This window comes from Amia ocellicauda, chromosome 5, assembly GCF_036373705.1.
Source record: "Amia ocellicauda isolate fAmiCal2 chromosome 5, fAmiCal2.hap1, whole genome shotgun sequence".
Classification (NCBI taxonomy): domain Eukaryota; kingdom Metazoa; phylum Chordata; class Actinopteri; order Amiiformes; family Amiidae; genus Amia; species Amia ocellicauda.
The window spans coordinates 44,366,136-44,393,807 of record NC_089854.1 but is presented as its reverse complement, the minus strand read 5'-3'; the positions used below and the strand labels follow the sequence as shown (position 1 = coordinate 44,393,807).

At 38.7% G+C, this 27,672-nt stretch overlaps 2 protein-coding genes across 7 annotated transcripts in view; one reads left to right on the top strand and one right to left on the bottom strand.

The window, feature by feature from the left end:
* The window catches only part of eea1 (early endosome antigen 1), a 31,484-nt gene extending 23,804 nt beyond the window's left edge, over positions 1–7,680 (top strand). For all 5 annotated transcript variants that reach the window (XM_066705393.1, XM_066705392.1, XM_066705391.1 and 2 more), the window contains 8 exons: positions 840–1,022; positions 1,492–1,677; positions 2,019–2,150; positions 2,550–2,735; positions 2,850–3,088; positions 3,194–3,314; positions 3,771–3,869; positions 4,335–7,680. In XM_066705393.1, coding sequence (XP_066561490.1) covers positions 840–1,022; positions 1,492–1,677; positions 2,019–2,150; positions 2,550–2,735; positions 2,850–3,088; positions 3,194–3,314; positions 3,771–3,869; positions 4,335–4,457 — 1,269 coding nt within the window. In that variant the 3' untranslated portion in view covers positions 4,458–7,680. The remainder of the gene's footprint in view (positions 1–839; positions 1,023–1,491; positions 1,678–2,018; positions 2,151–2,549; positions 2,736–2,849; positions 3,089–3,193; positions 3,315–3,770; positions 3,870–4,334) is intronic.
* On the bottom strand, positions 7–27,672 carry plekhg7 (pleckstrin homology domain containing, family G (with RhoGef domain) member 7). Of its 2 annotated transcripts, XR_010816860.1 has the most exons (18): positions 27,491–27,672; positions 25,866–26,539; positions 24,888–24,910; positions 18,829–18,947; positions 18,361–18,401; positions 17,898–17,993; positions 17,406–17,555; positions 16,909–17,004; positions 16,177–16,278; positions 15,247–15,360; positions 14,156–14,330; positions 12,410–12,525; positions 11,536–11,623; positions 11,352–11,431; positions 10,105–10,258; positions 8,632–8,729; positions 8,287–8,452; positions 7–82 (listed from the first exon to the last, which is right to left on the bottom strand). XR_010816860.1 is itself a non-coding variant. In XM_066705394.1 (17 exons), the coding sequence occupies exons 2-17, from the start codon at positions 26,517–26,519 to the stop codon at positions 8,342–8,344; spliced, it is 2,217 nt and encodes a 738-aa protein (XP_066561491.1). In that variant the 5' UTR covers positions 26,520–26,539; positions 27,491–27,672; the 3' UTR covers positions 8,008–8,341. The 2 variants fall into 2 exon arrangements, 1 of the variants encoding a protein (XP_066561491.1); XM_066705394.1 differs by lacking the exon at positions 7–82 and having other exon boundaries at positions 8,008–8,452.

Genomic DNA, 27,672 nt, shown 5'->3' with positions numbered 1-27,672 from the left:
CAAGTGGACCTGTTCTTTAGGACTGACCGATTCTCTGCAAACATGATCTTGGGGCAGCTTTCACTCCTTAAATGTCACCTGACTGGTGATGAGAGAAACAACAAAGGCTCTTAATAGTGAATAGTTGTTTGTTTTTCCCAGGACTCTGGTTAAAGAACTAACCATTCACTAACAGAATACCTCTTTAGGTGTAAGTGCTGGGTTACAGTATGACTTTATGTGGCCAATTAGTCAAGCAAAGTTTCAAATATACAATGCACAGCAAACATGCTAGAAGAGGTCATTCTCTGGATGCAATACAGAAGAGGAACAGAAACTGTGTGAAATGCAACATGAGAAGTCTCACAGTGCTCCAGAACACCTTCTTTGTGGGGTTAATTTGGGGATTTTTTGGGGTTTCTGTTCAATAATTTGTGATGTACAAGAGAGACGTTAATCTTTCTGTTTATAAAATACCCTCTAACTCTGCGAGTTAAGGAAAAAGCTTGGAGGGGAGTTGCATTCTTGTGGTTACTATATGAGAGTTTAAGGTTTAACCTTTTCAGACTAAATGGTGAAGAACTGTGTGTAATTGGATATGCTATCAATGCCATTACTGTGTGTGTTTATTTACATGCCCCAGATGAAACCAAATGAAACTTGAAATGAAAATGAACCTTGTTCAAATCATAAACCTGATGGATATATACAAATGTAAAAAAACAAAAAAAAAAAACAATGCTTTTCTGCTCATTATCAGTAGGCTAAACTATTTTATACACTGTAGTACGACACCGCACACACAAGGGTGCTTAATCAGTTTCTTCTGCTTCTGTTAACTTATGGTTGTTGCTTTAAAGGTCGAGGCAGAAGAAGAACTGAAGGAACAGTTAGCAGCATTGTCGAAAGAGCTGAGCACAGAGAAGAACAAGAGTGCCGACCTGCAGAAGAGCCATGGCAAAACGACGGAGGACCTTGCCAAACTGCAGTCCGATTTCTACGGGAAAGAATCTGAGCTTTCTGCCATCAGGCAAGACCTCAAGGTGGGCAGCATGAACAGTGATTATATTAAATGTTAATGGATTTATGCATATGAAAGTACGGTTCATACAAAATGGAGGTACATATTATCTATTAGTGCTGTGCTAAAGTAAGATCAAAAATCATATATATTATATTATATAGATAAATGTAAAATAGCAAAGAGGTATTTAATTTTCTTTTCTCATAAACAGTACTGCCTTGTTACAGTTTAACTATAGCTATAGCTGGAATAAATATGTGTTTATATCATCCATTTGCAACCGGCCTGCCGTATCCCGTACCAACAAGCAGTGTCCAGAACAGATTACTGGGTACTTTGTCCTCTGCCATTTAATGATGCTGGCAAGATTTTGTTTAAACAATAATAATAATAAAAAGCAACCTTCCCTCAATCTCCACTTTTGTTTAGATTTGCTTGAAGTGGTTTTCATGAGAACTGAGACCCTGTTCAATGCATTTGACCCATAGGCCTCGGAGGACAAGCTGGCTCTTGCTCAGGAAGAGGTAGTTGCCAACAGGAACCAGCTCAGCAGCCACGGTGAGTTGATCCAGGAGCTGAGAGCTGGGAAGAAGGCCCTGGAGCAGGAAATAATGGAGAGGGGCGAGCAGCTCAAGCAGCAGGAGGAAGCTCTGCAAGGTGCTCAGAAACAAAAGGTCAGTTTTGGCCAAATGGGAAAGTTTAAATATATTTACCTGAAACTTGACTGGCTTTGGCATTCTAGTGATTATAGAGGAGGTCGGCAATACTGCAAAAGTGCAGCAAAGCAGTTGTTTGGAATGTCAGTTGTTTTTATTTCTCCTTCATTGTGAGGCGTCCACTTTGATTTTCATTGATGTTCAGTCTTCTCTTCACTTGCTACACCTGAACAAAGTTCTTTTTGAAAGCAGTCGGTTTGTTAATGGAGGATCTGTGCCATTGTGTCGGGTCATAGAGCTCAGATTGTGATTGGGTGGAATGCTTTAGCCATTGTGTCCGTGTTGTGTGTGTCCCGCAGGTTCTGACAGAGGAGGTGTTGAAGAAGGAGAAATCCAAAACTGCCGAGGTGAGTGAACTAAAGTCCAAATTGGAGAAGGAAGTGAACAGGCTGAGCGAGGAACTGAAGGCCTGCAGAGACCAGTTTGAAAAGGTGAGTCAAAGTACTCCCATACTGGGGACTTCACACAATGAAAACACCCAATATTGTTATGTTGCATGTTTTTTCTCCAGCTTTCCCAATAACCTTTAGAAATGCATTAGTCAGAATCCTCTCTAGAAAGCGTGCTCCTACTTCTTAAAAATGCAGTGGACAACAGCATTTTGCAAGCTGAATGAGCACTAACAATGTTGTTGCAATGATATCATGTTGTGAATTTGTTGAGATTGTGTTGCAATAATGTGAATTGGTTGTTCCGATTGTTGTGAATTTGGACTTTTGTAATGCTTTAAACTGTATTTTGTATTGATTTGTATTACTGTAATGCTTCCAAAAGCTCTTTGTGTCAACTGGAATTCGAGTGTTACAATTGTGTGATGTCGCGACTCCCAGGACCTGACAGACCTGCGCGATGCCAAGCAGCTGCTGATCCAGCAGAAGTTGGAGTCGCAGGGGCAGGTGGACAGTTTGAAGACGGCGCTGGAGCAGGAGAAGAAGGAGCACCAGTCCACCAGGGATGGTCTGAGTCACAGAGAGGAGGCGCAGAAGAGTGAGAGAGAGCAGATAGAGGCCAAGCTGGTAGAGTCTCTCCAAGATGTAGAATTTTCTTGTCGCTTGTTTTTTCTTGAATTTTGTGGAATACACCCCTCATCATATCCCTGCTTACACTCTTCTTTTTCTTCCCCCGTTCAGAGTGCCGAGCTGCAGTCTAAAGAGGAGCAGAAGAAGAGGCACGAGGAGGCTGAGGCCAAGCTGAACATGCAGATCACAGCCCTCAACGAGAACCTGGGCACGCTAAAGAAGGAGTGGCAGAGCAGCCAGCGGCGGGTGGGCGAGCTGGAGAAGCAGACGGACGATCTACGGGGGGAGATCGCCGTGCTGGAGGCCACGGTGCAGAACAACCAGGACGAGAGGAGGGCGCTGCTGGAGAGGTGGGTTTGCCTTGTTTAAAGACATTGGGGAGAAAACATTGTCTGTTCAGGTTCTTGTTTTTTTTTTTTTTGTACTGGGATTTCAACTGTTCTGTAACACATCAGGTGTTTGAAGAGCGAGGGGGAAATTGAAAAGCTTCAGGCCAAAGGGTTGGAAATACGGAGGAAGTTGGACGACACTACAGCGGCAATGCAGGAGCTGGGCAGAGAGAACCAGTCACTACAGGTGAGACGACAAGCCTGCACCCTCATGACTGGGCTGCAAGAAGCTGTTCAAATTGGGAGGAAATCTCTGGCAATAAGCCGTGGCCTAATGTTTTTTTATAATGCTTTTAATTGTAACAAATACCAGAGCTGGGCAGTTTTGACAACTGCTGTGTTGTAGAACTTAAGGTTGCACATTCCAAGACCATTTTATTGAAATTATGACCATGTGCTTATTATAATTTTTAATCACGAATATGGGAGGTTTTCAAAGATGGGGAAGGAGTAGCTGCCCCTGTTGAGAAGAAAGCATGATGTTTTCAATTGATTTCATCCTGTGAAATTAAATGTAAACAAATACGTTTTGTCATAATTGCACTGTGTGTTGCTGCCAAATCTTCTATTAGAGGATCCATCCACAGGACAAGACATGCAGCAGATGAGTTGGTGCTTGATTGTTCCGTCTCTCTCCTGACAGATTAAACACTCGCAAGCACTCACTCGCAAATGGGCCGAGGACAATGAAGTGCAGAACTGTATGGCCTGTGGGAAAGGGTTTTCAGTAACAGTCAGGAAGGTACGTATATTATATTGTATTGTATTGTATTTTAACTGTCAGACGGTAAGCTAGTGGTATAGGTTTTGAAGGGCTACTTAAAATCCAAAATTCTCCTTTTGTTTGTGTTAGGATGATGATTATGATGATGATTATTATGAGTAGTAGTACTATTATTAATTATTATTACTACAACTAAAAATTATATTAATGGTTTTATTTAGGTGCAAAAGCTAAAGTCACCACTGTTTGTTGTATAGACTGAAGATGAAAGGACACCCTTTTGTAATCAGACATGGATTGTGCTTAACATCAAAACTTCATGTGGATCGAGCCTTTGAACGGCACAGTATCGTGTACAATCTCCAGCACCTTAACATGTCTCTGTTTACAGTAAACCTTGGTTTAATTGACGGTAACGTGCAGGTTCATTTGACACCGATGTATCAGTATGCGTCAGTGCATCTCTCCCCTGTCGTCCTGCAGCACCACTGTCGGCACTGCGGGAATATCTTCTGCGCTGAATGTTCTGCCAGGAATGCCTTAACGCCATCGTCGAAGAAGCCCGTGCGAGTCTGTGACACATGCTTCGATGAGCTGCAGGGATGAGAAGGCCGGGAGATCGCCCTCGGAGAATCCGCGACATTTTATTATTTTATACATGCGTTTGTATGTACTTTGAGGAGGGAAAAAAAAAAAAAATAACTTGCTATTCCATTTTAACACTGATTGCTGTATTTTATAGAGAAATTGGCATAGGATCACAGGGACTAAAGTTTCATTGCAGTTCATTCTCATTCTGCTGTTCTGCGTTTGGAAGGTCACTGTGCTTAGGAGCATTGGAGCCGGGTTTATTTGGCACTGCCAGCCTCAATGAAGCGTTTGTAATGCAAGGATGGATGGCATCAAGCAAAGGGGAGGATATAATCTATATAGTGCCTTTATTGCTGATGCAGCCATATCAACTTAGGACTGTATAATAGAGAAGAAAGGAATTGTTAGAACAACAGTTTTAACATTTTGATTTCTGAAACAGATGGTTTTATTACAGAAGAACCAGATCAAAATATATATCCCTTCAAATGTGTTCATACCCTTAACCAAGTGTGACTAAACATTAATTCCCCAGTATGTTTATACAATATAATATACAAAGCATGTTTGACTGTCAATACCATATACACACAGCTCTGGAAAAAATTGAGACCACTCCAAGTGTGTGTGTGTATATATGTGTATATATATATATATATATATATATATATATATATATACACACACACACACATACAATTAATATATCCACCAAAAATGGCTGTGAGGAAAGGTTCAAACTGGTAACAGCTGGAAAGGTTGTGCACTGAGGAGCTGTTCAAAAAAACAAACTCCTGAGAAGCCCTTTCTGAAGGTTAAGTAAGCCAGGTTAGGATCAGGGAAATACTGGGAGTGAAATAAATAAATTATGTAACCTATTCATATATTGTATATGATTACATTTTATTTCTGTTGAAAAATACTTCAGACACCTGTACCATCTTGGCTCAACCACCTTTTAGTTCCACTTTAGTTGCACTGGTATGAATATATTTGGATTCAGCCATACTCTTTAGGCCATAGATTTAGGTGTTTTTAAGTTGATGGCAGAAGAGAGGTAATGAACTAGATAAGAAGAATGAACCATTGTTTTGAGGCTGGCCATTTTTGTTTTTATTTTTTGCTCCAGGCAGATCTGAGATTTCCAGTCAGAGAGGTTTTCCTGGCTTAAGGCACAAGAGATGGTGTCAGCTATGGAATTTAATTTTATTACCAAAGAATGCCATGTATAGTTTCACTGTATTTCTGAGCTCAAGTCCTTAATTTTTGCTTCCTTCAATCCCAGAGAACCAGTCATAGATGACCGATCATTCTTTGCTCTTATTTAGTTGCATGGTAGTCCTGCTTATTGTTTATGGTTTCTTTTGAATGTTGCAGCAGTTTCTAAGAAAGAGGATAGTTATGGGACATCATTTAGGATCTGACGATTTAGTTTACATGCATACTCAAGAACTTTGGCACGTGTAGAATTGTGATCCACATTAATGTACAGTATTAACCTATTTTGCAATGCTGCTGTTATTTATACAAAATGGAATGTCTTTTTTTGCATTTTCTTTTTTGATATACAGAATTTGGTGCTTGTATTAAAACCTAGTAAGGTATATGCAGACTGGATATAACTGGTTTTCAACCGTGTATTTTAAGTTACCTGTATGCATAAACATTAACAGCTGTTTATAGCAATTATTTGAAAGCTGGCGGTACTTCTACACCTACTATATGAAGCAATAATCATGGATAACTTTAGTTACTGTGGGGAAGTCCAAGGAGACATATGCGCCAGGAATGCAGTGTGTAAGGCATCGGACAACTCCGGACATCCGGGCATCCATATCAGATTGAAGACATGCTCATCTCAGAGCACCTCTCAGCTGCATTTTCCTGTTTATTGACAGGCATGTCCCAGCACACGCTAAGGCCTATATCGAAGCAAAACTGAAATCTACCCGCCAATCGCAAATGATAAATGTGTACCCTACTGCAGTTGCATTAATTGCGGGAAGCCACTTTCTATTGCTTTTGTTGATAGGTCTATGTTTTGACTGGCTTTAGGCCTACGCCTTGAGTGGGTAAAACTCAGGTGTCACATTTTGGGTGTCACGGCCCCGACAGACAATGAGCCTGTGCAGTTACATCGTTATGACCCAGATATATATCAGTGATGTCTTCTGTAACCCTTTGGAAGGAATATGTTCATGCTTGTCAGAAGTTCAATCATGCTTTACTGCTAATTGGTCAATTTTCAAATTCGGCTTGCTATGGCAGTTTACAGTGAAGCAACCTTCAGAACAGATCTGTGTGGCTTTATGTTTCAGTCTACCTCTCGGTTTTTTTTACATAGGATTATGGTAACCCTGCAAGAATGTCTGAACTCATTTGCTGACAGTCCCCGGCCAGTTTCCATATGTGTGTGAATTACGTTCGACACTGTATTGAATTGTTTGGTTGAGGAATGGAGTTCCATACTACCTATGTGTGTGTTCGCACTTTTCTGCAATCTTAATGCAAAATATCGCACAGCCACTTAAGAGAGACCCTCGTTTCCCCCTTTCCCCTTGAGTCCCGCAAGACTCTCGAAATGCGTTAGAGCGGAGTCCTTTGGCGGAGAAATATATTTGTATTCTTTTATTGTGAAGACAGTGCCAGACCATTGAAACTTTCCTTCTAGTCCTTCAATATGTTGATTTTAAGTTTTGGTTATCACTGCAAATGATGTTAATATTGTGTAAAGAAAAAAAAAAAAAGAAAAAAAATATTAAGATGACTAATTTCTGTACAATAAAAATAAAAAAGGAATGGTGTAAAATAACATTGATTTCAAAAAAATCTATTTAGTGGCTACAGATTGATTCTCCATGTTGTCTCACAATATATTGTTTATTTAAATGATGACACTACACACTTAATTGTTGGTTACACCTTGATGTAGATCGTTGTGCATGAAATGTCAATGTTTGAACTGGCATTCATTGGCCATTTCCAAGTCCAACGTTATGTTTTGTGTTCCTGTAGTTGTGCCTTAAGCCACAAAAGGTTTTTCTGTTTGATCTTTCATTTGTTCAGCTCGGTCCACGGACCCTCGTGTCTGTGCTTGGCCAGGAGACTGCCACTTTATTTGAGAATGGGTAATAGAACACGATTATTGTCATGAAAAAAGTGTTATTTATGTCCAGATGTAACCGTCATTTTCTAATTTGCCATCATGGCTAATGGTAAATAAAACTAGGTGTTTCTATGTTGTCTTTGTTTAGTCTTTTTTGTTTTTGCTGCAGAAGTCTTATTGAGTCACAGCTCTCGACAACATTGCAGCTGTCTCATTTGAACACATTTGGAACCAGACTGGTCATTGTACCCGCAGTGTAATTTTACATTGAATTGTGTACCCTCAGAAGCCTGGCAGTGCTGCAGCAGGTCCTCAATAGGGATACTTACCTACAATATAGAAGCCCTTCCACCTGCTTCAGATTAATGTAATGTTGTTTATACAGCTAAGTACACTTAAGCAACAGCTCCTGTATAGCAGTCATATTGGCTACTTGAGAGCCTTCCAGACAAAGTCTACCAAAGCTAGGAAGGTGGGAGACATTTTTATACATATTTTAATTTATTTATAGTAATTTATAGTAGCTTTTGAATGGTGTGCCCCATCTTCAAATGTCAATACAAAGCATCACGAAGACATTTGTTATTATTGTTAATATCGTAAACAAGTCTGATATTGCACATAAAAATATGCTTTTATCAATTTCATAACTTTTTTTTTCTCTCCTAAAAAAAAAACAGGAAAAACTTGAATAAAATATCAAAATGTTACTTTTGATGATTTACAAAACTAAATCACCTGTATGTCTTCAATTTGCTGCATGGTCTCAACAGAACTGGCCCTGGGTGTTGAATTAAATCTGTGATGATTCCACCCATAATGAGGTGCTCGTGCCACGTTTTTTCTGAGAGTCTGACCCAGACAGCGCTGCCATCGCTTTTTCGATTTCCGAAATCCATGTTTTCTGGAAAACAATGTTTTGCTACCCTGTTAATCATACTGAGGCAGTAATAATGTTATTGGCAGTAAAAAATAAAAAAAAGATCTACAAAATACAACAAGAAATAAGTGTCTCCATGTTCTCAAAAAGCAATTATTACTAAACCATATAAAGTAAATCAAACAAAAATATTTCCATGTTACCTTAACCGATTCGGACTGCGCCTGTAGGATGAAGACTCCTATGCACTGCTGGTATCTGTTTTGGTGCATTAGGATGAAGGAATTGTGCAGTCCAGTTACTGAAATGAATCATTTACAGTGAAAAAGTAAAATCAATAAATGAGGTCAACTGGAATTATGACCAAGGTAATTCAGATAAGATTAAATAAGCAGTCAAGAAGGGTCTAATACAAAAGTCAAATGGATAGGTCAGTGTTGCATATCTCTGTAACAATTTCTCTGACATCTCCAATATCATCTCTCATCTTTTTTTTTTTTAAGATTTCTCCGCTTCAAGGTCAGAGCTGGCGAGATGTGTATCACTCACTCTCACTCAGCTGTATGTGGTGACATACACATGTACATCAGGAGGTCCAGCTCAGATGTCTGAAATAGATGACATCTTGCTCTTTTTGTCGGTTTATCACATTACAGCTGGCTGCTAGATGCTGTTCTGCACAGTAAATGTACACATAGGTAATTGCTGGTGACACTCACTTCAACTTTGACATTTTAAACCCTTCTGGTCAACACTCTCACAGGTTATGTGTTACAGTTCTTAATAAACTGCTCACAGTGCCCCTCCCTCCATGACTGTGTATGAGAATTTGGAGAAATCAGATCCCCTACCAGCTTGACCAATGGTCATTATCTGTGGCATTTCATTATCTGAGCAACAGATAAATATATGTATGTGTGTGTGAATATATATACAGTCACCCTTAAGCAAAAAAGGCTGTATAAAATTAACAACACAGATAATGGGGAAATACATTTGGGGAAACTATATTCTTTTATACTATTTTTATCAAGTAATGTTTGTTTTTATTCTCAAGAAGATAGGTGTCAAAATTATAAGCAGCCCTAAAGATTAATATAAATAAAATCAAACTAAATTTGTATTAATATTCATTTATTTTAAGTACATCTCAGTCTTAAGGGAACTGTATTGTTGCCTTCCATTGCTTCTTGTTTCACTCAGGTATATAAATTAGGTAACATGCAGAAAAATCCATTTGTCATCCATCACCATAGGGAAAGGCAAATGAAAAGAGACAAATCTACAATAAGATGCCACTTCCATGCTAATAGCCTATTTGGAAGGGTTGTCAGACAAGTGCATGGCGTTTGTTCAATGACAGTGGCACTTGGAATGGAACCAGGTGCTATGGTCAGATGAGATGAAAATAGAGCTTTTTGACCTTCAAGGGGAGGGTGCCAATAACTTACACTTATTTTTTTCTGAAAATAAATGCATCATTTGAGAAAAGTGTGATTTTGTGGTCAATATGGTCTACCTGTTGGAAAATTACAATATAGCTCATTGCCTGTTTTGCTCATCTTTATCAAGGGTGCCAGGTATTATTACTATTATTATATATTTTTTCTAATATGGGAAGAAACTGGAAATCAATGGAAGAAGAGTAGTGTGAAAGTAGTGTGGCCCTGCTTCACCTGTCGTATTCAGCTGATCAATGTTTTTTATCTGCAGTCGGTCCACAGAAATGGGCTGGTCCAGTACAGTGAAGGTGCCACCCTCTTTAAAGATTCCCTGTAACTCTTGGTTCACTGTGAGACGCAGACTGTTCAGCTCTGACCCCAAAGATTTCTGAAAGTACAGAGGTGTTTGTAGCTGTCATGATTTGAGCTCTGAAAAACAGTAACTATTATATAGCAATTCTGAGGACATTACAGAGAAGGAAAAATTATGTAATGTAGAACCAATTTGTTGTGTTATCTATAAGATGTCCATTCCTAGCTTTCACAAAAGGAAGTGAAATACTATCTAAAACAGGCAAATTATAATTATAAGGAAACCCTATTTACAATGTATGTGGACATTCATAAAATTGTGCAATTATAAGCTTCCAAGTGTCTATGGCAGGTGCTGGTTTTCTTCAGATTGTATGATTTCCAGAAGTACTGGAAGCTGAATTTGAATGCTAAGAAGGACATGCTGATTTTCAGCATTCAAATGTAGCTTCCAGCACTCAGAAACTGAGAAGGACAACACATACAAACATACAACAAATTGGCTTGACATTTCAAAAGCAATGTTGTTCTTCAATGAACTGTGATGATCATACATATAAAAAAGAACAATGAAAATCAGCAAGAAATAAGAAGATTAACAGCCATCTACAACCAAAGCCATGGAGCTGCAGTACACACTGCCCCCAGTAGAGGCTGCTGTTGCTTTACAAGTTGTTATTTTCTGCTATTTTAAACTTAGAACAAGAGGGAAACCGCCCCCTTTTGGACAGATTTCTGCACATTTCGAAACCTTATCTTTGTGCAAGAGATTTGTGTTTGTATCTGTGTTGAAATCAGTTGGCTGCAACACAAGAACCTGCTTTAATACAAAGTGACAGAAGTATCGTTGCCAGCTTATGTGGAAAGGTTGTTACACTTTGCTTAAAAATATGTTATCGCTTGCTGAGTGAGCACTGTGATATCATAAACAAGTACTTTTTTTTTAAAGCTAGTACAATTATATTACCAGTTCACCTTTTCTCTTGTAATCTGACTAGCCTTTGTAGGATTGTAGGTCAGTAACAGGTTAAATGGCAGAGTAGTTATGTATTAGTACAGGAACTATTTATAGTCCATTAACAATGTTGGAAGTAGGATGGGACAGCCAACAACAAGAGCAGTATCAATACTGATACTCCCAGGTCATATTTGTGTTCTTCAGTTATTACCTTTTTACTTCTTTTAATCTTGGTAATCAGGAGGAATTCATCAAACAGGAACAGGTAGATATCTTGCAGCTTTGCATTTTCTGTTGATTCACATGAACACGTGTTTTAGGTAAAGGTATTAGTCAAACCAGATAAATCTTTTGATTTGATCTCTACCAGCACACCATATGACTGTCGTACCTACCTGCAAGAACTAACCTTCCCTCATGTAAAAGTGTATGGTGTGTTATCAGGCTTTCAGGAGTCACCGGCTTCAGGAGATATTTCAAATTCTGTGGATATAAACACACTTCATTTTCTAAATGATATCAGAAGTAACAAACATGATCAATGCAAACCTGCTTGCTGAACATAGTTTAGAATTGAAAGGTATTAAAAAAACATTTTCCTGATATCAAAATTACATTTAAAAGAGTAAAAGAGTTACAGTTTAATACACAAACAGTCTTGGATGTATAGTTCTCTTTCCACAAAGCCTATGTAATGTAAGCCTATTTTTGAGCTCCATCTCATTTTTTATCACCTGCTTATAATTATTTCAAACCATATGACCTTGCATTGCTCTCATTTGTGAGTGTGTGTGTTGTGTCTGTGTTTGTGTTCAACAATCTAGCTTTCCCATTTTATAACTGGACAGGTCATAGATAACTTAGAAACTTCTCATTATAATAAATTACCATGTCTGTGCATGATTTGATTCCCAGACAGGCTGGTTTAATTTTAAACTGTAATGATAATTAGGCCTAGACCAAAACTTTGACCTACCTGCAAATCGTTAAGTGCAAACCACAACAGGTAACATGTATGCAATTTGTAATTAGGGGTTTGGGGGTGAGACCAAATAAAGTCAATCATATATTACAAACTTGCCCTTATCACATTATTATTTATTAATAGAAAGTAGCTTCTGACAAAACATTAAAATGCAATAGGGTACAGGTTTGCACTTTGCAATTCATGGGTAGTTCAAAGTTTTAATTTGATCTGACCCTTCATCAACATTTTGATTTGCTCTAGGCCTTTAAGGAGAAATCTCCCAAGCGGTAAGGAGAGTATACCTCAGGGATGAAGGCTCTCTTGTGCTGCTCCCAAAATGAAGGCCAGATGATCATTTCTTTCAGTCGCTGGACCTTCTGGAAACTATCAAGCCACTTCACCTTCCCTTCAAGGTCTTCTACAAAACCATGAGGGTAGAAACATTCAGAACAGCATCAATAATACTCCATAATAGTCTTAAATACCCCTAGATTTGTTATTATTATTTTTCATTACTGTTTCTTATTGTGAAGCCCCAGATTAACAGGAGATCAGATTAGACAAGCAAAGCACAACATATCCTCCTTGAGATAACAAGATACCGATTACATATCTCTATTTTCACTTTTGGCTGTGGAGCTATTCTTGAGTAGTGATCTCTCTCTCTCTCTCTCTCTCTCTCTCTCTCTCTCTCTCTCTCTCGGAATTTCAGGAGTTCAAGCCTTGAAGAGTGAAGCAGTTTTTCTCTCCAATACACAGGTTAACAATTAAACAGAGACAATTTATGAGTGTAACAGTGGCAGTTCTGCAGTTTCCTTGTACTGCAGTCACCAGACCCTACATCCTAAGCAGCAAAGACATTTTCACCAGGTGTCGCTTGGACACTTAACATCGGTATGAGTACTGCCATTTTTTCTTCTTACACTGCCTTGTAACAGCCTGCTGTTCTGGACACACCCTGTTACTAAAGCACTGAGTTGAGAGAGCTGTGGTTTTGCAGGAATGGTATCAAGTTAAAAACAAGCCAATTACCACACTTGCTTCCCATAGCCTATCCCTAACAAGACAAAGCCAATCATGAAACCTGTTAAGCTGGAAATGCATCCACATTGAAAACGATTAATTAACTCTTCAAATGCCTAAACTCTTGTGCTAGTCATCCTGCCACTTCCAACTATCTAGAAATCAGCTGGAAATTAATCATGAACTCCATTTGTTCCCGTTTCTAGACTACACGCTTATTCTTTATCGCCGAGATGAGAGGGAGTGCAAAAGTGTGTTGAAGTATGCTGCCCCAGAGTTGGTTACCAACTCTGTTTATTTCCAGGTAAGCAGTAACTGTATTTGCTCAGTAAACCAGAACCTAACAAACAGTGGTTATTGACCCAGCTGGCTATGTTAAACTGCCTGTTGGAAATCTTTAAGGACAGTTATTTTCAAACTCCTTCTCTGAAGCACGATAGGCATTTTGTAATGTTGCTAGGAAAGTGTGATAACCAAAAAACAGGTGATCTTTTAACTTGACATGCTTTTATTTAAAATGAAGATCAGAGGTGATTACTTACTGGAATTGTCTGGGAATAACTTCTGAGTCAATTCTTGGAACTACAGCCCACTTCTCTTAACCATAATCAATATTTTAGAAATATAACGTTATCACAGTCTGGACCCTTGACATTGGAAACTAATGCCAGTCATGTAAATTGTTCATGCACATAAGAAAATCTATGAAGGAGTGCCAGCGAATGCTTTCCATTTCAAAATATTGTGTTGCCAAACTTTCCAGCTTCTGCTCATAAAGTTCCTTAATTTTTCCGCCGGCTTTCGCATTAGCCTGACATCGGCACCCTGCGAAACAAGGTGATGTCTGTTGACCAAGAAATGAAAAGCAGATCTGAAAACACCAGAAAGCATCAAACATCCACTTGTTGAGTTTCAGCCAGCCGTAAACAGATCCCTTATGGCTGAAAGGCACCAGAGGAAGTCTCTCACCTTTCAAAAATCATACATAAACACAAAATAAAAAAATAAAATAAACAGATGCTCACGTATGGATCTCTCCACCAGCTCCACCAAGGACTGGACTGCACTCTTGTCCTCCTCGCTGCTGCTCCTCTTGCCAATGTTCTTCAGTAGTAAAGGGTAGCGGGTGAACCTCTGCATTGGTGCTACCAGGAGGTCAGTCAGGTGGAGGCGTCGACACTGCTCATTGCGCTCACACCACTGAGGGAGAGACGAGTGTGGCTGTCATTGCAGGGCCCACACTGGACTGTGATCATGCGGGGGGTCAAGGTGTCAATTTAGCCTAGGTCTAAGTGTCTTATCATAAAGTCAGACAATGCTGTGAAAGAAAGATCTCCAATTCAGTGGCGCCCCTAGCTGTACGCCAAGTACAAACTGTGCGTAATTGTGTTTCTGCCCTGAAAATGTCATGTGATACGTTTATATGTACAACTATTATGTTTTATCCAACTTTAGAATTTTTTAAATTTTTGTCACACAGCTGTTTTATAAAGGAGTCGCACGTTATGCGGGTGCGGTGGTTCTATGCAGTACGATATGTCGATATCTTCTAGTATTAATAAAGATAAAGGTATTGTCTTTGTAGTCCTATGTTTTGTTAGTGCATCTGTTGTGATGTGTATGGCTAAAGCATGAAATTGGCAATGATCGTTTTGATAGGCTATTGTTAATGATGCTGCAAACTGGCCTGTATGTCAATATAGATTTATAGCCAAAAGATGTGGACTACCAGGCTATGGAAGGCATTTCGGGATTTTCTTGTGCATCTGCGAATGGACCATGAAATACTGGATATTACTAACTAGGTGATTGTTGTATTATAGTGTATTAAGGTGTCAAAAGGCTGTGTAGTTAAATTAAAACTGCCTTATTGTTTCCTTTTTGTATATCATGGGAAGAAATCCTGCGGGCGCCCCTGCTCCAATTGATCATGTGTGTTTGATTAACCACCTTGATCTCTAAGATAAATGAATAGCTGAGTTAAGGTGTTGTTGTCTCCTCTTTCTGTTTTAAAATTTGCAAACCAATAGTGACAGAAAAGTAGTCAGTTCAAAGATCAATATCGTTATAATAAAGCAAGTTTAAATTTCTGAAATGAAAGAGAGCAGAGTCCTACTTTCAGATAGGTCCCAAAATCTTCCCTCTGCTTCAGGTTGTCGAGGTAAAAGACTGCGGATGAGTAGTTGAGGCAATATTTTTGCTGACAGTAACAGATGCCTTCTTGAAAAACCTGCCAAAAAATAAATAGAGAATTTTATGAACATGAAGCCTCTTTGCCTAAATCTCTCATCTGGTTGTCCAACCACAGACCAAGAGAGAAGATAACCATAGATGTCCTAGTGCAACACAAGTGTTGGGAAGTATTGCACAAGAAAAAGCAACAGAGGTGTCTGCTGATATGCCACATGACAAGAGGATTTTATTTTCAGGTATCATTTACAACTAAGCATTTTTCTATACTATAGTCGTGTCATGTTATGAATGTAGCAGGGCACCATTCTAACTGGATCACCGTGCAGTGTTACTCAGACCTATTCATTCATTACTCACCTTTGAACAACAATCTGTTGAATATTATTACACTCACTGAAATTGTATTATAGCCAGAAGGAAATGATTTAGTATCAGACATCTTAAATCAGATTTAGAAAGCCTGGCACCTCAAGCAAGATTTGTAAGATTACAGACCAGTTCTAGAATGTATATATCAGTTTTGCATGAAGTCCTGAATAATGAGTAGAATTCACTTTGCTCTGCCTGTTTTTTTTTTCTTTTTTTCAGTAGTTGTTTTTTCTATTACTATTCGAAGGTTATTGCTGAAGAAAATGGGAGACTTTCGCTGTCCTCAGATACTAAATGTGTGGCTCTGTTTCATGAGTCTTTAACCTTTTGATGTGACACAAAATAAAATAAAATACGTATCCTAATGCTGTCATTACCGAGCGAGTTACATTTCTCCTATGATTGTCTCTACCACAATAAGATTTTAGAAGGACGTTCTTTCTGGTATTTGTCAAAGCCTCACCACAGTTGCTGCTGTACTTGCCTTGGTAAGTAAATTTCTCAGAGACGTAGGACTTTTTGTGTCGGTTAATTCCCAAGATTCTTTAACGGCATGCAAGAGGTGGTTGAGGAAGCCGAAGCTCACCTGATTTGGAAACAAATATGTAAATTATGAATGATAAGCAAAACAACAGTCAATATATCTACTCAAATAACAATACTTAATATTAACAAAGTGGTGTTTGTTTCATAGTGTACTGACTAATATTATTTAGGGACAAATTTCACTGACAATTTGTGCTAAAAAAACATGACAGACTGCTACTGTAAATATTAAATCATGCAGAATAGCATTCAAAAAGGCTATCTGAGAACTAAATGATTATACCCTTTCTTCATCAAGGTAAAGCAAAATAAACCCATGTAAAAGTGCAACAACCAGAAGTAGTAGCTACATTCATCAGCCATTATCAGATGTAGTTATGTTGTCAACAAGGTCACTAAAAAATGTAACTTTTGAATTAAAACCAGACAAACTCTTGTATTCATTTCAGTGCATGGGCTGATGAGAAATGTGTGAAAAACACGTTGTCTTTCCAGATGTACAAAAACAAAACAGGAGTTGTTTCCTTTAACCTCTCCCTAAAATAACAGCTGCTACTTTCACAATAGAAAGAAAACCAGTCCTGTCTAGGAATAAAACTGTGCAATTAATTGCTGGAAAAATTGCCCACACACTGTAGTTCCAAAGAGCTCTTGCAGAACAGTCTCTTACCAGGCACAGCTCATTGAGATTGGCGAAGAGTCGCCAGACATCGACATCGAGAAGACAGTTCTTGCTCTGCAAATCCGTCAGGGTGCTCAGAAACACCTGCAACAGAAAATCCCGACTTTGATGGTGATTCAGCAGAAATCCAGTTTCATTTATCAGTCAATAGCTGCACACAGTATGCAGCACATACATATTAAAATACCATGCTCGCACTTAAAGTGGAAGGCTGGGACATGAGAGTGTGATGGCAAAGTCTAAGTCCCCAGTCCCAGTCCTGGAGAGCCACAGTTTTACAGGGATATCTGAATCCTCAATGGCTTAATGATTGGAACAAATAGTAATTTTGAGCAAAACACTGAGATGAAGAAACTGACAAAAATGTACCACACACACATGCCAAGTCCAAAGCCTTTCCTTGTACAAAACAAAAGGTAGAATCAAGCAAATTTTTCCATCACAGGGTTCAAAATGGAAGACACTAGGGTTACAGACAATTGTACCTCTTTCAGAACCATGAGCTGATCTAGAAAGTAGACACATTCACTGGTGAAGAGCTCCCACACGGCCTCTTCTCTCCTGTAGTCCTGGGGACAGCCCTGAAACTCCACCTCGCGATGGTGCATCTTCAAAAACTCGGCCAGTGTGCTGTCCTGAAAACACAAGGAAAACGTAACCAGCACTCGTATCACCAATTCCCAGTATCCCCTGGGCTAAGCCTATTCATTTTTCTTTATCACCATGAATCGTTTTAACACTGTTTTGGAGAAAGAGGTAACCATAAGTATAAGCAGGAAATTCCTGGTGTGACTTTAAAAAAGTGTAGCTTCCCCGAAGGATTTTAGTTTGCTCAGTATCTTTAATGCCTTCCCTAAACACACTCTGATCAAGTCTGTTGTGTCTTGGTGTGCCTTGAGTAGCAATGAGTAGCAATGAGGTTGTTGTCATGTATTTATCGGCTCAGAGTCTGCATAGTTAGAGACAATCCAGAGCACCTTGTACTGTTGGAAGTCACAATTCCTCCAGTCCTGGATGTGTACTGAAGAAAGGCACTTCTCCACATCACATAACAACTTCATCTTGTCTTTAGCCTGGAATTAAAATAAAAGAATCCCAAAAAACTGTTAACATTCGGGTCTATCCATGGTCAAAGTATGGGCAAGACCATATCAAATCTTTGGCCTACCCACAAATCACAAATTACAAACCTGTACACTACTTTATTTATTGCCAGGAGTGGCTTTCTACAGTTGTATCAAAATGTGACAGGGTACAAACTTCGTGGGTAGGTCAAAGATTTGATTTGGTCTAAGCCTATGTATGAACAGAATTCACAATATAATTGTACTGGAGTAAATAAATCATGAACACAGAGCATTTTTAAAAAGTTCCCTGTCGTTGTCACTCAAAACTCAGGGAAAAGAGGGAGTTGGGTAGTTGAGGGGGGGCAGTGCTTACCGTCCAACGTTTCGAAAAAGGCCATTTTGATTTCTTAGTATCTATGGAAACAAAAGATTAATTAATGAATTCATGTTTCATAGGAAATCATTGTAATAATTTTGCATCTATTTGCATTTTTGCTTTGCACTTTCTTTGTAGATTCTTACAAAGATTGAGGTTGTTTATTCGCAGCAAGGGAGAAATCAGGGGCTAGCTTTTATTCCCGAATAATCATCATGAGCTGTGTGTGTTCTAACTGCTGGTAAGTTTGTCTACTTTAAAGGATATTTTATTAGCAATAGAATACATGCCAAATGCCTGGAACAATTTACCCAGCCTCAATTCTCTGGGCTCCTTAAAGAAAAGGATAGATGGCATTCAGGGATCACTACTTAAATCCAATTAACAAACTATAAATGGCCTCATCTCGTTTGTAGCCTTTCTTATGTTTTTATGTCTTTATCCCAGTATGGCGGGGCCCCTCACCTGAGAATGTGGATTGGCTAAGGTAATCTGCAGCTCCATCAGACACGAACAGATCCCCTGGAGAAACATCCAGCCCGGGTAGACTCACCACCACAGAGCTTCGCCGGCGCTCCTGCAGCCTAGAGGGACCAACCACAGTTATTGCAGCACATGGGAAAACATATGGCAACTTCAAAAGTATTTGAACTCAGGCCTGGGCCTTGTGCTTTATTTTTAGAAGACCATATGCACATTATATGAAAAAGGCAGATGGTAGACTGACCCTTTTTCATGAAAGGAAATGGTATAATCTGATACTCCTCTCTAACCACATTCAATTCAATTCAATTCAACCACCTTCAGTCAAGATCATTGCATTTTATGGCAAATATATATATGGATCAACAGTTTTATGGTGATTTTCAACTTTTATTACCCTGGAAAGGAGGCAACGGATATGGAGCTTCTGACTGGAATGATATATACAGTGGCTTTTATATGAATCACAGAAACTGACCATCTTGGTGCAACAGAAAAAAGTAAACAATAAATCTAATTTTGAATGAAAAAAGAGGCTGTGCTCTCTATAATAAACAGACACTATCAGGAAATTACAAAATTCCTTTTGACATTACTGCACTAGATTTTTGAAATGCCTGAATTACATAGAAAGTGAATGAAACTTTAACTCTTTTGTGAGTGAAAATATCATACGTTATCTTTTTCACTTGATTGGCAGTACATTTACAGGATACACCCTTTACCCACTAACAGGTGATACATATGGGTGGGGACAAAAACATGTTTATTGGATTGTTATTTATAAAACACTATAAAGGATGAGTTTGTTGTGATTATGCAAGATCCCCATGGATCCCCTTCCCATACTGAAGATAATATCAACAGAGCCCCACCCTGAAACTACACACACTGTCTAAATAATCAAACTCTGTAGGGTGTTTTCAAGGTCTTACTTCTGGACACGCACACACAGTTCAGTTGGAAATGCTGATGTAACATGACCTTTAAAACACCAGCATGCACTGCTCTATTTGCAGTTTTTAGACATAATTTTGTATTACCGTCTATCTATGAAAAAAATATTGTATTCAATATAATTTTATTGTTACTTAAGAAATGTCCCTATAACCTGTGGTTTGCAGTTACACTAAGGGCCTGGTTGGTTAAAAAAAATTAAGATCAAATAAAATGTCATACATTTTGCACATTTTCAAATAAAGACATTTTATGGGGGCTTTTAACAACTATTTTGTGTGAGTAAATAAGCTATAATAATATTGCTGCCCTTACATAATAATAAACCCCTTACCAACTTCAAAATCAAGCTTTCATACTGGTCGAATTGGCCTTAAGACCACCAGTGGTCTACATTTGTCCTTCCAAGTGAACCAGGGAAAAGCTATAACATTTCAGCTACAGGGTTTAGAAACTACAATTATACAAGGCAGACATAATATTTAAAAATATATTTTTTAACATGAGAAGGTTCAGTTTATGGCTTTTGGAGTTAGGTGGATGCTTGAAATGTGTTTTTCACTTCTGAGTTGTTTTATCTGTTCTCAGGTGCTCTTAACTTCTGCTGTTAGGGTCAAGGTTCTGCTTCTACTTGTTTAACTAAGACGCATACAGTTGCAGATTAAGCAAAGCTTCAGATCTTGTTGTGTTGCCTAGAGCTAGAGTTCAGGTTGGGGTTAGGACTTGGCTTTGATATTGTATTTAGGAATCTTGTCTTGTCACAGGTCCAAATCTTTTACGAAAACAATGTTTACATTCTCCTATATATCTATAAAAAAAAAACTGAATGTGCTTGCAGACTAGAAGTGGCAATCAAATTATTTATTTAGCAGAAGGGCCCAGGAACACATCTACAAACGTATCAACACTCTCGTCACATTACTCTCCTGATGTTTTGATTGTCAACTGTGGAAGTATAATTTTGCACAAAACAAATATAATTAGAGATTACTGTTACTGACACTTCACTGAGTGAAAGTCATTGTTTGAAAATAAATAATCTTAAAAAAAAAAAAAACTTTATTCAATATCCATTACATAAGCCTACCTTTTCCTCAGTTTTACTATTATTATGATTGGATAAAGTTATTGCAAAGTTTGTCCTTATTTATCATCTGTAGATGCTCTCTAAAATGCATAACAATCTTGCAAGGAATATAGTGTCAAAAGGAAGACTTTGAATACATCAGACAACAGAAATCTCTCCATGGCACCCAGCACACCTCACACCTATCCACTACTTAGTAACCACACCATTTTTGGTGAATGCCTGTTCATACAGTAAACAGTGCCTCTTGAGTGATATGAACATGGTTCTTATGGTTCGAGTCTCTTCATGGCTGGGACCCACAGTGTGTTACTAAATGCCTAATTGCACCTACAGTGGGGGAAAAAAGTATTTGATCCTCTGCTGATGTTGTACGTTTGCCCACTGACAAAGAAATGATCAGTCTATAATTTTAATGGTAGGTGTATTTTAACAGTGAGAGACAGAATAACAACAAATAAATCCAGAAAAATGCATTTCAAAAACGTTATACATTGATTTGCATGTTAATGAGGGAAATAAGTATTTGACCCCTTCGACTTAGTACTTGGTGGCAAAACCCTTGTTGGCAATCACAGAGGTCAGATGTTTCTTGTAGTTGGCCACCAGGTTTGCACACATCTCAGGAGGGATTTTGTCCCACTCCTCTTTGCAGATCCTCTCCAAGTCATTAAGGTTTCGAGGCTGACGTTTGGCAACTCGAACCTTCAGCTCCCTCCACAGATTTTCTATGGGATTAAGGTCTGGAGACTGGCTAGGCCACTCCAGGACCTTAATGTGCTTCTTCTTGAGCCACTCCTTTGTTGCCTTGGCTGTGTGTTTTGGGTCATTGTCATGCTGGAATACCCATCCACGACCCATTTTCAATGCCCTGCCTGAGGGAAGGAGGTTCTCACCCAAGATTTGACGGTACATGGCCCCGTCCATCGTTCCTTTGATGCGGTGCAGTTGTCCTGTCCCCTTAGCAGAAAAACACCCCCAAAGCATAATGTTTCCACCTCCATGTTTGACGGTGGGGATGGTGTTCTTGGGGTCATTCCTCCTCCTCCAAACACAGCGAGTTGAGTTGATGCCAAAGAGCTCGATTTTGGTCTCATCTGACCACAACACTTTCACCCAGTTCTCCTCTGAATCATTCAGATGTTGGCAAACTTCAGACGGGCCTGTACATGTGCTTTCTTGAGCAGGGGGACCTTGCGGGCGCTGCAGGATTTCAGTCCTTCACGGTGTAGTGTGTTACCAATTGTTTTCTTGGTGACTATGGTCCCAGCTGCCTTGAGATCATTAACAAGATCCTCCCGTGTAGTTCTGGGCTGATTCCTAACCGTTCTCATGATCATTGAAACTCCACGTGGTGAGATCTTGCATGGAGCCCCAGACCGAGGGAGACTGACAGTTATTTTGTGTTTCTTCCATTTGTGAATAATCGCACCAACTGTTGTCACCTTCTCACCAAGCTGCTTGGTGATAGTCTTGTAGCCCATTCCAGCCTTGTGTAGGTCTACAATCTTGTCCCTGACATCCTTGGACAGCTCTTTGGTCTTGGCCATGGTGGAGAGTTTGGAATCTGATTGAGTGATTGCTTTTATACAGGTAACGAGCTGAGATTAGGAGCACTCCCTTTTTGAGACTGCTCCTAATCTCAGATCGTTACCTGTATAAAAGACACCTGGGAGCCAGAAATCTTGCTGATTGATAGGGGATCAAATACTTATATCCCTCATTAACATGCAAATCAATTTATAACTTTTTTGAAATGCGTTTTTCTGGATTTTTTTGCTGTTATTCTGTCTCTCACTGTTAAAATACACCTACCATTAAAATTATAGACTGATCATTTCTTTGTCAGTGGGCAAACGTACAAAATCAGCAGGGGATCAACTACTTTTTTCCCTCACTGTATATATGCTGCATAGTTTTCCCCTGTAATTTCAAATTGTGGAAAACTCTCAGTCCTATAACCAAAAGACATATTTAACTCTGCCAAACATGCCAAAGTACTTAACCTGAGTTTCCAAACTCTATTTTTCAGGTTTTCAACTAGTGACCATGCAATTTTCTGATACAACATCACTATGTGAATAAGCAAGGGTTACCAGAAGGGATTGAACAATGCATTGAACAATGGGCCATCATTGCATTCATACTAAAAACAAAATTCTTGAGAATTTTCACAGTTGCTCAAAAGACACATGCAAATTGTCTTTGAGAGAGTTTATATGCCACTGTCATAAAGTATGTTAAATGAACCACTGATGAATGGGTCGTCAATCTTATCAACTATATTGAGAACCACAATCAACTATATGAGTCAGGATAGGCTTTCATTCTGCCTACTCCATACGTTGTGCTCAACTCAGCTATTTTTATTGCCATCCTGATATACTTATAATATTGTTACTTGATATGTAAGCATATTAAACTTACAGAGGCCATTTCTTTTTATGAGGTAATGCTACACACAAGCCTGGAAAACCACAATTATGTTTGACTTTCTCGCTGTGCGCACTTATTTCCAGTCCATTTGCTGCTATTTGCTAACTGCTCATTGCATTCCTTGTATTGACCCATCAAACAGAAATGATAGGCAAATATTGGCTTTAATATTGTTCTGAGGCTTTCTTGGCAGCAATAGTTGATATGGTCTAACTGTCCAACTTCAGAGGGACTAAAACAGTGAAATTCAGAGTCATGATGGGTGCTGACCCTGAACAGTCAAGGCGACATTAACTGGTCTTTAATTTCATAGTTTAAACTCATTACAATGTAGGTCTATTGCTTCAAAAGCACACTGCCTTGAGACAAGGAAGATGCAAACGCCTGATAGCTACTTCCAAAGTAAATATACAATCTTGGCACTTTAATTCAGAGTGTATCGTCACGCTTATAAAAACATGATCACTGTGATTTCTTGATAATTTTAATTAAAATTAAAAAGGTCATCACACAGTGCTGTGTTCACCAGAGCATAACTTTTAATTTTTCATTGCATTCTATGCATTTAACCACATGAGCATGGAGAATCTGCGATATTCAGTACTTAGGTGTTCTTTGTATATTCTGTATATGGTGTTAATAGAATATGTCTACTAAATTTGCTAACTAAAACAAAAAAGGCATTACATTGTTAATTGTTAGTAGCTCTATTAATAATAATAATAATAATAATAATAATAATAATAATAATAATAATAATATATTCACTTTAAGGTTTTCTTAAAGTAAAATGCTATGTTGTCTCAGAGTCTAATGTATACTTTTCATTTTGGAAGTAAACTGTTGCTGTTATCAAATCATCAGTGGAGTATTCAAATGAAAAGTAAGCAGTGGAAACTTCCACAGAGCAATTATGGAGAGAAGCAAATCAAATACAATTATCTAATAAAATATAACAGAATAATTGCAAAATTTTGTGAATCCAAACTGGCCCTATTAGTCAACACAATGTTAATGATTGTCCTTCTGTCTTACACATTGCTGAGCAATGCGATTCAATTCAAGTCTCGGTGCAAAACAAGGAGCAGCACAATGAACAATAAGCATTTTCTGGACTCGCTGTGCTTTTGGTGAATAGAGAATCTGTGTGCAGTTGTACACTTTCCAGACTTTAATTTATATCCTTATTAATTACTCATTTGCATTAGTGCATTAGTAGATCAGTCATGTTGGTAAAACTTTTATTTGGGATTTACAAACAATTTAATATACTAGGAAGTGGGGTATAAGAGTGGAAGTCCATTGTATCAGTGGAAAATGTCAGCATGAACACAAGTTTCAGCTGTTTTGTGCATGCTAGTTCTCATTTAAATGTGGACAGTCCTTATCAACAGGATAAGCCTATATTTGGACAGTGAGTTAAAAGCCAGTGGTGTCATTTAGATATTAACATCTACAAGGTAATATGAAAATTCTTCAGAATGTATCCAATCTGTCCTATTTCATCTACAGTAAAACACAACACAATTATTCTTTCATAAAATGCTGAATGGTCACCTACCCTTTCTGGTTTGATTCCTTCATCTAGAATAAGAAAAAAGGAAAGAAAACAGTATTCAATTAGTATTAGTATTACAAAGTCTGCTTATCTGTGGAAGCTCTTTTAATTCAAAATCTAATAACACCCACACTAAATCCCTTGTTAGTGCTGTGTGCTAAATTAAATCAACCTTTTGTTCATCAGGGGGTATGCATTTAAAAACAAGCCTGTAGACAGAATGTACCTAGCCTGCACCAAATTACCGATTCCTTTTACGGTTTCTGCAATGAAGGGGCCCTATTATGATTACAGCAGGGAATCCTCTGCAACAATCTTGGATCTGGGGCTGGTTGAAGCTGTCAGTGTTTATAACTGCTGATTCATTTGCTGTCAAAAGATTTCTTTATGGGCCGCTAACCCAAGAGGTCAAGCATGATTAGGGCACAGGGTTGAACAGGATATGAGGGGACTCAGCAATCTTCTTTTCAATATATCCCAGTCTCCAAAAGTTGTAGCTTGCAGAATAACTTTGTAATGTGGTTTCTCATTAGTGCCATGACTCCTTATTTACCACTAGCATGGTAGTACTATATATTGCTTAGCAGACTACCTTATCCAGGACAATGTACAATATATCTCCTTATTGTTGCATACAATTACCCATTTATACAGCTGGGTTATTACTAGAGCAATCTAGGTAAAGTATATTGCTCAATGGTACAACAGCTTGAGATTGAAACCACAACCCTCTGCTCTAGGAAGTCCAGTTTGCAATTCAGCATTCTGTTCCTTATAATGTCCTAGTATGATTACATCACTGTTAAATTGGCCATTTACAATGTAGCCATTTATGCATTGTATTTTCCTGTGCTCTTACCTGTGTAAAATGAAACAATTTAAATACAATAAATGCTACTTTTGTATTTTTTTGCATTCATATTATATCATCTAATTATATATATATATATATATATATATATATATATATACACTATTTACCTCATTTGAATCCTCTGTATGGTCAAACCTGACACTCTCTCTTGCAGACTGAGGTTCCAGCATTCTGCCAATCACTCCATTATTTAGACTGTGTGCATTAAATTCATCTTTCTTTCCATCGGAAGGAGATACACTAGGCAAATGTTCTGGCAGAAATTCTTCTGGAAAACAGTTGGGAAGACTTCCTGCCACTGGGCATGTCTGTGTGTTTCCAGGTGATGTCTGACTCCCATGATATGTAATATTCCCTGTACTCTTTGAATGAGATAAATTAGGCTCCGGGGTCTCTTTCCCAGGGTCCCTAAAATCCATTTGAGGGCGTCTGGTGCTTCTCCTCATGCGCCTCAGGGTAGGGGAGGTGGAAATCCGGGCAGGTGCCTGTCTGTCAAACTGGAAGAGTGGTGTTACCAATCCATCGATTTCCAACGAGGATGCATGGTTTTGTCTGGAGGATGCCCTGGTGGAATCCAGTCGCATTATCACAGGGTTGCTGGTCTGGGTCTCCTTCTCCTCGGTGGGAATGGAAACCGTCTGTGTTTGGGCAGTGCAATGCCCAGTCCCACTGTCGGTCTGTTCGCTCCATGGAAAGTCAGTCCAGTCCACAGCATCTTCAAACTTGGGCTCGGTCTCAAGAGCGTCCTCAGGCTGCTCCATGCTGGCTCCTTGCAGTCATTCTGTGCAAGAAGGACAAAACAAGGGATTATTTTAGCTGAATCTATTTTTTTCTTCTTCTTTTCAATGTCTTCCCTTCATGACCTGCTGTTATTATTTGTGTGTGTGTGTGTTTTAGCCCAACCTCGAGTGATCCAGGCACATTCCTGAGAACAATTGAACAACGTTTTAATGAAACATTGACAATAAAAGAAAGCACATCAAGTCACCTTTATTCTAATGGTTGGGAGTCACGCTGAGCACCGATTCAGCCCTTCTTTTTGTCAACTTAATTTAATTTATTTTGACACGCAGGGCTGTCAGAAAACATTAAACACCACGTCGGTAACTGTAAGATATGTCGTCTCAAGCCAGTAGACGTGCCGTCATGAAAAAAGAACAACAGTTTGTAGTTTTTTCTTTCGCTAAAACACATTACATGTTTATAATAACAGACCTATCCTATGGTTACACTGGTGACATTGCAACATTTTAACAATTCATTGCCACAAGATGTCAGTACTGCGTGGGAAACTTAAGACTAGTAGAGAATGTGCACCTTCCTTACACCATCAATACGTGTTCCTGAACCATGACTTACATTCAAATTACGTCTATATAATCAACATTTTAGTCAACTTTACATGTAAACAGCAATGTAGTTGTTTCTAATTAAAACATGTTGATATCGCGACTATACATTCATAGATTATATATGACCTATTTCAATCCATCCCCTATTAAATACATTCAAACACAAAGAAAACAACAAGACTTTACATGTCGTCTATATGCCTCAATTAATAATATATGTTCTCGCGATACAATGTAAACAAGTAGCCGGCGTTACAATTAGTTGTCAACTTTAACATCCGCGTTAGCGTTATGATTTTAGTTTTTATTTTATTTTTAAAAGCATAACAACAGAACATCGACAGCCGTAAAGAAGTACATCCATATCTGAACAAACTTACTGCGATGTTTCTGGCTGCAGTGTTGGGAAGGTGCGCACAAAGGCACTAGCGTGAGAACAGGGCGCTCAGTGGGAGCGAAGTGAAAGTGGCGCAGTGTGGCGCAGTGTGGCGGAGCTGTGGCGCTGCTGGAGGACCTGGCACAACCTGCTCGCTGCTAAGGCATCTGCACAACTCCCTTTGAC